At 36.8% G+C, this 13,701-nt stretch overlaps 1 protein-coding gene and 1 long non-coding RNA gene across 2 annotated transcripts; one reads left to right on the forward strand and one right to left on the reverse strand.

Annotated features, from left to right (window-relative positions):
• Nucleotides 1-5,499: 5,499 nt before the first annotated feature.
• On the reverse strand, nt 5,500-6,714 carry LOC125186322 (uncharacterized). Its single transcript, XR_007170414.2, has 2 exons — nt 6,611-6,714; nt 5,500-5,993 (listed from the first exon to the last, which is right to left on the reverse strand). It is a non-coding gene; the product is annotated as an uncharacterized LOC125186322 (long non-coding RNA).
• A 3,015-nt stretch (nt 6,715-9,729) lies between these two features.
• On the forward strand, nt 9,730-11,418 carry LOC125189070 (flotillin-like protein 4). Its single transcript, XM_048086259.2, has one exon. The coding sequence runs from the start codon at nt 9,928-9,930 to the stop codon at nt 11,371-11,373; it is 1,446 nt and encodes a 481-aa protein (XP_047942216.1). The 5' UTR covers nt 9,730-9,927; the 3' UTR covers nt 11,374-11,418.
• The last annotated feature ends 2,283 nt before the right edge of the window (nt 11,419-13,701 follow it).

Here is a 13,701-nt window from a genome sequence, read left to right on the forward strand (position 1 = left end):
TTATGTTTGTAATTATTGCATAGTCGGTTGTACTACTACATAAAAATATAGTACTAACTATAGTATATATTTGATACAAATGTTGTTGTCAATGTGAGGCGAATAATTGAAACGAAACGAATCAATACTCTACAAAATAAAATACTAATACTAAATTATTAACGTTTACTTGTTGATAAATTTATTAATAGGTACCCATTTGAATAAGAAAGACTAATAAGTGTGTAAGAGTTTTTTTTTTTTTTTTTTTTTTTTTTTTTTTTTTTTTTAAAAAAAAAAAACAACAGCTAACAATCTACCCAAGAGCGAGATATGAATAAAAAAGCAAGGTCAAGCACAAGTTCATCTATGCTTCGCTTTCTTAAACTCTTCTTTGGCTTTCCAGCACACGTTAGAGGCTCTTGTTCTTTTGTTGATTCTTGGGTTCTCTCCAAGCACTAACTTCATTCCACTCATCATTCATTCGTTCTGGTGAGAAGGGGAATTCGGGGCACCAACCTCGAGTCCAAGTGCTAAGTCTCCAGAGTCCAGAATAAGCGTTTCTTCTCACGCTCCCAGTTGGGGTTGAAACTCTTGAAAAGTGATTTTAGTTCTTATGTCCCAAACAATCCACATAATCACGTAATCACATAGAACATCGTTATCCAAAACTTCTTATCTAACTTCTGGAATGGTGACCCTTTCCATGCTTCGAAGCATACAACTGGTTCTCTGTGGAGACTCATATCAATATTCCATCGCTTGCAACAGTGATACTACAAGCTACTCGACACCTTGCAACTAAACATAACATGCTCCATTGTTTTTGTCTCCATCTTGCAATAAACACACCGATCATCACCAATTCCACTCACACCAATTCTTGAAAGTCTATCGTCCTTGGTATTGATCATGAGTGGTACGGAAATAAATTGAGCAATATGTTCCTTATCCAAGAAAAAGTATGTCTAGTATTAAGTCTGCCCGGTAGAATAACCCACAAAACAAGTTGTGCTCGGGGTGAGGCAAGATTTCTCCAGGCAAGAAGTCCTTGATTGTGTTGAGAGCTCTCACTACAAAGTCGATGGTTTACCTACACAATAAAATTAGAGACAGAAAAATATGAAGATTTGTCAAGTGACCAGATCTTCACATCTCTCATGTTTTTTCTCATAACAGTGTGATTCGCTGCTAGTAGCATATCCTCAAGTACATCATCTTCCCATGCAAAGAGTTTCATTCTCCTAGACAATCTCCAATTCCACTCCCCATTGATCCGGGTCCCATTTCTTGGATGTAATGTCCTTTTTGGGAGGACAAGGTAAAGACTCTAAAGAGTCTTGGAAGACACTCATCCCCAACCCAACACTCCATCCAGAATCTCGTTTGGGCTCGATTTCCCACTCTCATATGGATCCCTTTCCTCATTATCTCTTGAGTTTCATTGTTAAGCCCTTTGGTACTTGTGATCTGTCCCAAAATGCTCCCTTGGACGTTTTCCTTCATTTTCTAAAACTTATGTCTTGTATTATGATTAGATTTAACTATCTTCTTCCATAGTGGTTTCTGCTCATTGGCAAATCTCCACCACCATTTGAATAACAAAGCAACATTTCTAATTGATAAATCTCCGACCCCCAAGCCTCTATGCTCAACTGGTTATTGAATGACATCCCATGCAAAGAGGTTTCCCCCCCTTCTTTCCCTCCTTCTTGCCCCAAAAGAATCGTCTCTGCATTTGTATGATGTGTCCTGCTACTTTCTTAGGCATCCGATAGAGGCTCAGGTAGTACATAGGAAGATTGATTAGAACCGATTTAATCAAGACCAATCAACCTACCTTCGATAGACACCTTGCTTTCCACAATGCCAGTCTCCTCTCAACTTTTTCAATGATTCGATTTTGGGTTTTCACATTTCTCGGGTTGGCTCCCAAAGGAATTCCAAGATAGATAACTGGCAAGTTTGAAATTCCAAACTCTAAACAAGTGGTTGCTTTGACAACCTACTATGGCTCACACTCCATCGGGATGAGGACAAATTTCTGGTAGTTTATCTTCAATCCCGTAAGCAAAGGAAAACACCGAAGAAGATCATCCAAAATCCCAATATCAACCTGGGCAAAGATGATGGTATCATTTGCAGATTGGATGCTGGACTGGAACTTGGTATCTCCCGACTTTGATCCCTTCCAAAACTCTAAGGTCCCACATTCCACTAACTCATTTCACCATATTTTATTATAAAACTAATATAAAATTTTTCCAATCCACTATTCTTTACATTTTTTAGAACCCATGCTAATACTAAATGTGACTCCTATTGAGGGACGAAGATAGTACTAATAATTATGAAGTTGTAATTTAATGATTATAAATCCAATTTCCAGTTCCGTAAGTGTTTTCAAAAACTTATTTTCACATGACATGAATGAATAATTATGTTGGCAAAATAATACTCCACTAAATGGAGAATTTGTATAATACAAATATTTAAAACATAAATATGTGTTGCAACAAATTGCATACTGGGTATAATCACGTGGAGTAATAATTAAGTATTTGGTCATGCATGTATAGTCCATATATCATACTGGTTAAGTCACTAACGATGTTTCTATATGAGTTTAGAAATAGTCTTTTGTTTGACAGAGTAACGAATCTATATGAGTTACAACTTACATCAAACATGGCTTTCCAATCATCATGCATGCATGAATGAATATATAATACTACACACTTAAAAGTTTCAGTCCAAAATGGACCCAACTCAAGAATTCAAAAAATGTTACTTTCATAATTTTTGGATTTAATTAGGTAATTGATTCAAGAGGTTGGACTCATAATTTTCGAAATCGATTACTGATATACATTTAGATAAGGATAGTTAATGTTAGGTATTAGTTACAATATAAATTATACTTTATGGCAAAAAATAGAAGGGTGTTATGGCATGGAAACATATGTCTATAAATCACTACCCTTATAACAATTAACCAAACTTAAGAATCCTTAATTAATGGTGTTTGATGATGCTATAACTATAAGAGACAATTTCCGTAATTAATAATCAGTCACTCTCGTTTCGTGTTAAATGTTTCTAGGTTTGAATGAACAAAAATATAATACTACTAATATTAGTATATTACGTAATACTAGAAAATGCAGGGGGGCAAACAAGTATAGCTCTCGCTCCGTGGGTGAGATAAAAATAATTAGGGAATTAATTAGGAAATAAAAAATAGAATTAAAAGTTTAATTTGATCAAAACTGGGATTATACCCGTTGACCGTTAGAGCATCCGCAGCGGTGCTCTTAGCGCCGTCCGTCCGTCCTTGCCAGCGGCAAGGACGAGGTTGTCCGCTGATGGGAGCTGTCCGTCCGTGCCAGCGGCATGGCGTTGCTCTTAGCTAAGAGCACGTCCGTGCCGCTGAGCACCCTTACGTGGCGCTCTCTGATTGGCCAACGGCTTAGGCGTTGGCATATTCAAATTTTTTATTTTTTATTTTTAAGAGATTCGAAATTAATTTAAAAAAAATGTTTTTAAATTAAAAAAAATATTTTCCCACTTCCCAAAAATTATATCAGTTTTTACCCACTTTTAATTTATTTTTCATTTTTTTTCCCAAAATTCACATTTTCATTTATAAATACCCCCACTTCAACACAAAAAAATTCCCATAACACTTTAATTATGGGAATTTTTAATTTGTAGGATTTTAATTATGTATTTTTTTTTTATTTTCTATGATTTTAATTATGTATTTTTATTTTTTAGGATTTTAATATGTAATTTTTATTTTTAATGAATTTTTTATAATGTAGAAATGTTTTTAGTAATTGAAGTATTTAAATTGAATAATAGAATGGTGAGACTCTTGAGCTTGTCCTTAGCTAAGAGCACGGATGTGGGTGTTGTGCTCTTAGCTAAGGACAAGGAGTAAAAGCGGGTCCGGGCCCACCTCCGTGCTCTTAGCTAAGAGCACGGATGGGGATGCTCTTAGTTTTTAACCGAAATGTTGACGGAGGACCAGAATGATCAAATTTCCATATGTTCAGGACCAAAAAATTCAAAAGATAATGTTTAGGACCAAAAACGTAAAATGGTCATATGTTCAGGACTAATTTTGGCCTTTATTCTTTTTTATACTACATCAATTACCCTTTAGTATGTTTTACTATCATTATTTCATGTTAATATAAAAACTTGAAGTTTGTATAAATGATCCAGTTTCATAATTATGTTATCTATGTTGGTGTTTATCATTACTAGTATCACACCCGTGCATTGCACGATCCATTCGATTTTCCTCGTACTTATTTTACACCGTGAAATAATTCTCGAAATGATAAACACACCATCATACAAATCTGAAAGCATAAAATATATACTAAAAAATCATTACATAAATATATAAGATCAAATTTTGAAATCAACAAATTTCTAAAAATATATTGCTTAGTAAATTTGGCAAAAATTTCTCAATAAAATAAATTGACCAACTGATTGGAATCAATAAAAAAGTTTATACTACTAATTAAGAATTAATCTGCATCGATCTTCTCTTCTATTCCAATATGCATTCATCTTACTTCTAATCTCTCCCAACCTTTTTTATCTGCTTGCCTCCTTTTCCGTTCATCATCTACAACACTTTCATCACCTATGTTGATGTCATCTTCTCCATCATGTCGGATTGCCTCCAGCTATATTAGAACTTCAAACAGAAAATAACAAAACTCGCCTTTTATAACCCTACCATTTTGTCATGGAACACACACCAATGACAATTAATTTGTCATCGGGCTTGGCCATCTCAAAAACACGTACATATCTCACTTTGATGACCGATGGAGTATTGTTAGGCTATAAAATTCATTAAGGAATGTGATATTCATATGGAAAACAATGTTTTGTTGAAGAAAATCCAACAATGGAAAGGGAAAAGCCAATGAAAAAATGAGTAAGAAGGTAGCAAATTAGACATATTTATAGAGGGTTTAGGCTAATTAACTTATTTGGATTCACTAATAATTAGTTACGTTACAAAGTCTTGATAGGAATTAAATTAGATTAAATAAATTTTCATGAATGGAATTATTGTGTAACGGCTTATACATTGATACATACTATAATTTGTACAATAATTATAATAAATTCACTTAATTTAAATTAGTGCCTAAAACCATACAACCTTCCATTACTAACGGCAAAGTTAGTCAAACTATGAGGGCATGTTTGAATTGACATTTTCCAATACTCTAGTAAAAGAGTTTGTCATTTAATAGCCCACTGTTTCTGGGCATCGACAATCCGTAACTTGTGTTTGGATTGACATTTATATTATCTGCCTTAAAGAATTTCTACTGTTTGGTTTGTATTTTTCATCAACCTAATGTTACAAAGTTCCATTAATACCCTTCCAGACTTTCATGGTTCCCAGTTTTTGTCCAAACAAAACCATACCATTAAAAAAAATAGAACTGCAAAGTGAAAGAGTAGTTAACAATAGAGGCCTAGTAGGGCCAATAACAACATTACATAATACCATGATTAGACGCAGGGCCAATGTTCCAACCGGAGTACATAAGCTAGTGAAAACAAATAGATAATAATACCACACATAGATTCATAGTACTTAAACATTTGAGTTAATCATTAGCAACAATACAGTAGACAGAGAAAACACACATCCTACTAGCCATTATTGATAAACCCATGCATGGAGTTGCCCGTAAAATACTACTTGAAGGAGCTTCGCCACCACGAGCTTGACGATCCACACGAGCTTCCATGTGGTGAAGACGAAGGCTTGAGGTTTTTCTTGGTTGGCTTGGGAGGGTGAACATTCTGAATTCGTGGAACCATTTCTCCATTTTGATTAGGGATGTAGAAGACTTCGACACCCTCTAACCTTGACGCATCTTCCACATTATCGTCATCTTCGTCGAAAAATTTTCGGCGCAGCTTTGGGATACGGCAGATTAATGGGGAACAAATGGAATCACTACCCTCTGTTGCCGATGTGCGCATACGCCCAAAGGAAGTAGCAAAAAAAACAACAACATATGTTTGAAAGCCGTATTTTAATCAAAGTATCAATGGAAAGAACATCAAGCATAGAACAAAAGTCAAGACTTTGACAAAGAACAACAAAAAGACTAAATTATGCAAACATAAAACCATTATTCTCCAAAAATCAGCAAAACATGAAGCAACTTCAGTAAATTGTATCAAATTATTTCAGAATTTCCATAAAGAATGAGGAATTTTGTCAGTTGGGTAAAATTGTACACAACCATTGCATTTACGCAGAACTTTTGATGGAAATTCCCCACCTCGAACACCGAAAAAGTCCCGAAGAAATTGAAAGTGTTTCAACAATGTAGAAAATCATGAATTCCAGACGCAATAGGGCGAAATAGAATACGAGAAATCAAGTATTCTAATGCTGTAGTTGGAACCAACTACATAGCAATTAATAATTCAAGACTAATTTCAAATTGGCTTGAATGTTGTGTAACAATTGTATGTTACAAAAGCCCCAAATCCCTACAAAGCCTTCATAATTAAACACAGAATGATGCGCCGGGCTTTAATATGCGGTTATGCTACAATACTTAGAGCTCACCTGGACGTGGATGAGCGATGGCAGAGGCCAAATTGGAACGGCGCCTTCCTTGAGAACGAGAACGATTCTGGATCTTGGAGCAGAATGTGTTGTGCAGTCGTTCAATTCAAATTTGGGGAAGAAACTTTTTAGTTAGAAAACCAAGGAGAAATTGGTAATTGTGTATTACAGAAAAGGATTTACGATAGCGGAAAGATTCTTATCGCAACCTTTTTGAAAGTTTGTGTAACTTAGCATTACAACCCTAAACCGACGGGCTGAAGCCCAATGCTCGGGCCTATCAGCAAAATTAAAGTACAATCCAAACACCTGTAGCGCTCATGTAGTGCACTCTAACTGGCCCTAAAAGCCAAACCAAACGCAGCCTGACCATAAGGTGATTAGTTTGCATTTAATTGATAAGAAAATAATTATAAAACCATACAAATTCAGTTTTATTGTAATTAATTATTCCATATGTATTTAAATTGGTCCATAATTTATACTCCCTTCGTTTTTTCATAGTTGAAGCGAAATTTTTCGGCACGGAATTTTAGAAATGAATGTTGGGTGTGTTAAATAAATAGATAAAAAAGTAAGAGAGAAGAAAGGTAGAGAGAATAAAGTATAAAGTGAATAAAGTAGAGATAATAAAGTAAGAGAGAGCAAAGTAAGAAAGAAGAAAAAGTTACCATATAAGGAAACGACTCAACTATGAAGAAACTTTTCAAAATGGTAAAATGACTCAACTATGAAAAAACGGAGGGAGTATATATTTGAAAATAAAGGAAAAACTTATAAATATTTCAAAAGACGGCCCAAACTCGTCTTTTATATATGTATAGATAGATATAGATTGCGTGCGACCAAATGGAGTATTTGAGATGTACTATAACAAATAGAATAATCCTAACATTTAAATGATTTAACAAAAAACCGACTGTACCTAACCCTAAGAGCATCTCCAATGGTACTTCGGCCAGAAATCGGCCAGCAGTTTCTCCCCCTGCCACGTCAGCAGCACTAAAAATCCACCTGTCACATCAGATTTAGGCCAGCCATAGGCCAGCCGCAATAAAAATAATTCAAAAAATACTAAATTTACGGAATTAAAATCACAATACGGAATTAAATTTACGACATATATACGGGAAAAATTCGTTAATTTTATTTAAATTAAAAAAAGTACATTAACTAAAAATCAAAAAAATTACATAATAAAAAAAATCTGGGCTTCCACACACGAGCCACCGCCCCACTCTACTCCTCACTAATTTATTAAAAAAATACATAAAAAAATGTTAGTATGCCTTGAAAATCGACGCTGGCCGATCGGCACGCTACAATGGCGGCCAGCGCCGGTCGATCGGCCAGCGGACGCCGATATTTTGGCCGATTTAGCGCTGGCCGACTCCAATGGTTCGGCTAGCCGATCGGCCAGCGCGACGAATCGGCTAGCCGGTCGCTAGCCGACCATTGGAGATGCTCTAAACCCTCAACCTCTATTTCTCTTCTCCGCCAAAACCATTTCAACAGCCAAACCCAAAGCACAAAATTTCTTCACTCTCACCTCAAGCTCGTCGTATCCACAATTTGGATTCAGTTTGAGATGCACCAGAGTGATGCAGAAGCTTTTGCGCAGAACGCCCGCTGCATTCGGCAATAACAACACTCCTCTCTCTCTACCCGTCTCCGCCTCCGCCTCCAGCTTTATCTCTGTACGGTTCACCGGCGCCGCCAGGAAAATGTCGTGTCTCGGCCAGCCGACAAATCCGTTTTCGTCCGCAGCGGTGCGTGGCCTCAAATTGACGAAATTGCGCCATCGACAACAGCAGCACCAATGCGGCGCCGCTGAGGGCGTGGGCACTAGGCATAGTGGATTGGGAGGCGGGTCCCACAGGGCGGCGTGGTTCGCAACCCTAGCCGGGAATTCGAGTACGGGCGGCGAATTCACGCTTGCAAAGGAGGAAGAATGGGGGCAGCGGCGCGGTGGTTCCCGGAGTCGGTCCAATGAAACTCAAGGACCCGTTTCGGCCTACCAAAAATACACTGTTTATGCTCAGTTATATATCCTACAAATTTGATAGGTTACGTAACTATCCTCTCAAGATATCCAATATTACCCCTCCTTCTCCAACAATCCCCACTCACAGTCCAGACACCCTCTCCTCCCATTCTTTTCTTCCGGTTAATAAAGTTCATACCATCGGCGACCCCATCAGTGCCGTCGGAACACGGCCACAGGCACATCGTCGGCCGGCGCCGAGTCATGGCCTGGATTTCTACCATGGTTGACAGAATGGAGTGCGATTCACTCCATTGTTGGTTGAATGTGGGATGGATTTCTCCCGTGGTTTCTAGATTCGTCGAATATGGTTCTAAAATCTGGATGATGGTTTCTCTGTTTCTTTTTTTCTTGATGATGAAAAATCTGGGTTGAGATAGCTCTTGTGTTTGTCTGATTTTTCTCTTCGAATTCTATTCAAATGGTTCAATTGAAGTTTTTCTTTGATTCTCTGAAACAATTATATTTCTTCTTCATTTTATTGCTGCTGAAAATACAACAAAGATGATTTCCTTGTTTACCAATTTTTCTCTATGATTTTTTCCATTCAAATGGTTCAAATGATTTTCTATTTGATTCTCTAATACATTGATGGTTCTGTGATGATCTAAGCACATTCGATTTTCAAAAAATTTGATCTTTAATTAAGATGATTCTGGATTCACAGTAGGAAGTAGGAACTATGGGGACTGCGTTGTTTCTTTAGGCTTGAAAGAGGAAGTAATTAAGTACTCCTAGTACAAATTTTAAAAGAGGGAAGGGCTCCGTAAAAACTTTTTTTCGCACATATATGGACACAAAGCCCGCATTACTTAACTTAATTTACGTATCTTTTTATATTCCACTTTTCTTATCAAACGAACCCTAGTAGTACTTACTACTATATCTTATTAAATACAATTGGGATTTTCAAGATATGCGCACCTGATCAGGTGCCTGATCAGGTGCGTTAGCTATAATATTAATTAGATATGTCTGGGGTGCATATATTGGTAATCAATAATTGAATATCTCTAATTGATGGAGAAATTGATTATAAGAAAATTATGGAGTACTTATTTGATTAATATAGTAGTAGTACTCCTATGAATTAGTGTTGTGATTAACAACCCCGAACCAAGTCGATTCAAAGATTACTCGTTTGATTAATTCCTTATTCTCCTTCCTTGTCGGGATTTGGTTATACTGGGAGTTTTTGTATAAATAAGAGTTTTTGTGGCTTGAATCACAAATCTGAATTTTCTGCAAATTAATTAGGCCTAGATTAGAATAGATGGTGATGATGTATAAAGTAGCTCGAGCATCGGAATACCTTGTGATAACGGGAGGATGGATCAAGGACATGAAGCTGACTCGGAAGTCGTGGGTGCTTCCTGGGCAAACATACACCCGAATCGACCTCTCCCCTGTGAACTACACCTTCGAGGTCCAAGCCATGAGCGCGGAGAAGCTCCCCTTCATCCTCCCGGCTGTGTTCACCATCGGCCCCCGCACAGACGACCACGAGAGCCTCCTCAAGTACGCAAAGCTCATGTCCTCCCACGACACCACCTCCAACCACGTGACCGAGCTGGTGGAGGGCGTGATCGAGGGTGAGACCAGGGTTCTGGCTGCATCCATGACCATGGAGGACATCTTCAAGGGCACCAAGCAGTTCAAGCAAGAGGTGTTCGACAAAGTCCAGCTCGAACTCAACCAGTTCGGCCTCCTCATCTACAACGCCAACGTCAAGCAGCTCGTCGACGTCCAAGGCCACGAGTACTTCTCCTATCTCGGCCAGAAGATCCAGATGGAAGCCGCCAACCAGGCCAGAATTGACGTTGCCGAGGCCAAGATGAAGGGCGAGGTTGGCGCCAAGCTCCGAGATGGCCAGACCAAACAGAATGCTGCTAAGATCGACGCCGAGACCAAGATCGTGTCCACCCAGAGGCACGGAGAAGGCAAGAAACAGGAATGCAAGGTGGAGACCGAGGTCAAGATTTACCAGAACCAGCAGGAGGCCATGGCTGCCGAAGCCAACGCCCAACTCGCTATGAAGAAAGCTGGATGGGCCAAGGAGGCTGAAGTGGCGCAGGTGGAGTCCAAGAAAGCAGTGGCCATCCGTGAGGCAGAACTCCAGAGAGAAGTCGAGAGAATGAACGCACTCACAACCACAGAAAAGCTCAAGGCTGATTTCCTCACCAAAGCCAACGTAGAGTTTGAAACCAAGTCGCAGGAAGCCAACTCCGCCTTGTACGCCCAACAAAAACTTGCGGAAGCTTATCTCTACCAGAAGCAGAAAGAGTCGGAGGCGCTCAAGGCTGCAGCAGAGGCTGAGTTATATCAACGCAAGCAGAAGGTGGAGGGCGACCTCTACGCCAAGAAGAAGGAAGCCGAAGGCCTCACGGCTCTGGCCGAGGCTCAAGGGATCTACATACGCGCCATTCTCAGTGCATTCGGAGGAAACTATGCGGCCATGAGGGATTACTTGATGATAAATGGGGGAGTCTTTCAAGAACTTGCAAAGACCAATGCCGAGGCCGTGCGCGGACTCCAGCCCAACCTCAGCATCTGGACCAACGGAGACTCTGCTGCTGCTACTAATGATGCCATGAAGGAAGTTGCTGGGATATATAAGATGCTCCCTCCCTTGCTCAAAACGGTGCACGAACAAACTGGGATGCTTCCACCCTCATGGATGCCTCAACTAACAGATCAACAACCTATCGCTAAAATCTAGCTTCGCATTTTTTTTTATTCATTGTTTTATGGATTTTATATAAATTTTCTTTGCCTCATACTCTCTCTACTTTTCTATTCCCTAAATTAAATTACTCATGCTATGTTTAAACTTTAAAGGAGTTGGACTGAGATATTATTAATTTATTACGGACCAAAGTGAATCACCAACTAATCCACACTCATAATATAATAAAATAATCTTAATATGGAGTAGGGTTTTGGAACAAGTGATCGGCTCCTAGATAACATTTGTAACCCAAATCCACCTTAAAATAGATTCCTTCCGTTCCATTTGTTAATATTTAGAGTGAACTGCGTAAAAATTTATGAACGTCGTCACTGGCTCACTGTAGACTCCTAACCAAAAAAATTATCGCCAGATGATCCTAACTTTAAACATAATCACATAGCTTGTTTTTTCTGATTAAAATGCCCTTAAGCCCTAAATGGGCATTTTTGTCATTCCATTATATTGTTGACATGTGATTTGTGAGACATTTTTGTCAAAAACTTCTTATGAAATTTTCTAATAAGTTCTGGTACTTCATACGTAATTAAAATTTTATCATTATTTACACTTTTTAATTTTTTTATAATATACATATTTACCATTAACCGCATTAATTAATATGGAAATAATAAAATAAGACTTTTTCTTCCTTATAAGACTCATTTTTTGATATTTTTTTAATGTTTTCTATTTTTCCTAATTTTTATTTGTTTTTTACCTTGATTTATCGATCGATTTTATTTATTATGAAAGTATCTAATTTTTTAATATTAATTTATAAATTTACATTATCTTAATTTCAGATACTATTATTAATAAACCCTATATATTCACGTGATGTTAAAAATTTCAGTTGGAACTAAATTAAAATTCTTAATAAAACATCAATAAATATAAAATTGTCTTAAAGTTAGGGTTAGATTAACAATAGTTCGATGATATGTAATGAAATAATATTTTAAAGAGTGAACTACAAAAATGGTCCTTGAACTATGGAGTTATCTCATAAATGGTCCCTGGACTTTAAAAATATTACCAGCAGTCCCTGGACTAAGAATTACTCCCTCTGTCCCCCATAATTTGTCACCATGTGACCCTACACGGGTTTTAAGAAATGTAATAGAAAGTGAGTTGAAAAAGTTGGTGGCATGTGGGTCCTACTTTTATATATCAGTTTTATAATAAAATGTGAGTGAGAATGAGTTAGTGGAATATGGGGTCCACTACCAAAAATGGTAAAAGTGAAAGGTGACAAATTTTTAGGGACGGACGAAAAAGGAAATAGGTGACAAATTTTCAGGGAAGGGAGGAGTAATATAAAAAACAGTCCATTTGCACTGTTTTGAGACGAAAATGCCCTTATGAGGGGTTTTGGGGGGGTTTGGGCAATTTGGTCTTTTTACACTTTTAACATTTTAAATCTGATATTATTTCAGGTATGTATTAAATCTGATATTATTTCAAATTATCATTCTTCTTCCCCTTTTGTCATCCTTCACTTTGTTTCTTTATTTCAATATTAGATTTAATTTATAAAATTAAATTTTAAATTTTGATTTTTAAATATCAATAAATTTTTTTAATTAAAACTATTAATTCATGGACACTATAAATATTGATTAAAACTATTATTTTTGTTATTTAATATAATATTCAGCTGAATTGAAGAAGTACAAAAAAAAATATTAATCATGATGGAAAAATAAGAGTTATTCTATTTAGCATCCATTCGATTGTTATAATTGCTTGTGATAGAATATTATAAAGTTGACTAAAAATTTTATATAGGAGTATTTTTGTTGAAATTTTCTAGTAACTTTGATTGTTTTCAAATTAATATACGAAAATTATATTAGTCTTACATTAGATGCATATATATTTCAAAATAAATCGTGTTATATGATTGATTTATGATTAAAGCTATTAAATATTGATTAAAACTAAGGCGTTGTAATATCTTGTTGATAATATCAAATTTAAAATATCAAATTTAGTATGTAACTGAAATAATATCAGATTTAAAATGTTAAAAGTGTAAAAACCAAATTGCTCAAGTCCCCCCCCCCCCCCACACAAAAAGGGCGTTTTCGTCTCGAAACAGTGCAAGAGGACCGTTTTTTATATTAACCCATAGTCCAGGGACTGCTGGTGATATTTTTAAAGTCCAGGGACCATATATGAGATAACCCCATAGTTCAACGACCATTTCTGTAGTTCACTATATTTTAAATGTCAGTGTTTTCAAGAAAATAATTTTTGTATCATTTGACTAAATATGAAATGCTATTTTGTTCTATATATTATTGATTCAGATTT

This window comes from Salvia hispanica, chromosome 5 (genome assembly GCF_029641045.1).
Source record: "Salvia hispanica isolate PSC_SH4W2 chromosome 5, Shi_PSC_v1, whole genome shotgun sequence".
Lineage (NCBI taxonomy): Eukaryota > Viridiplantae > Streptophyta > Magnoliopsida > Lamiales > Lamiaceae > Salvia > Salvia hispanica.

Excerpts from the sequence above, each read along its gene's own strand:
- LOC125189070 (XM_048086259.2), top strand. The coding sequence starts at position 9,928 with ATGGTGATGATGTATAAAGTAGCTCGAGCATCGGAATACCTTGTGATA.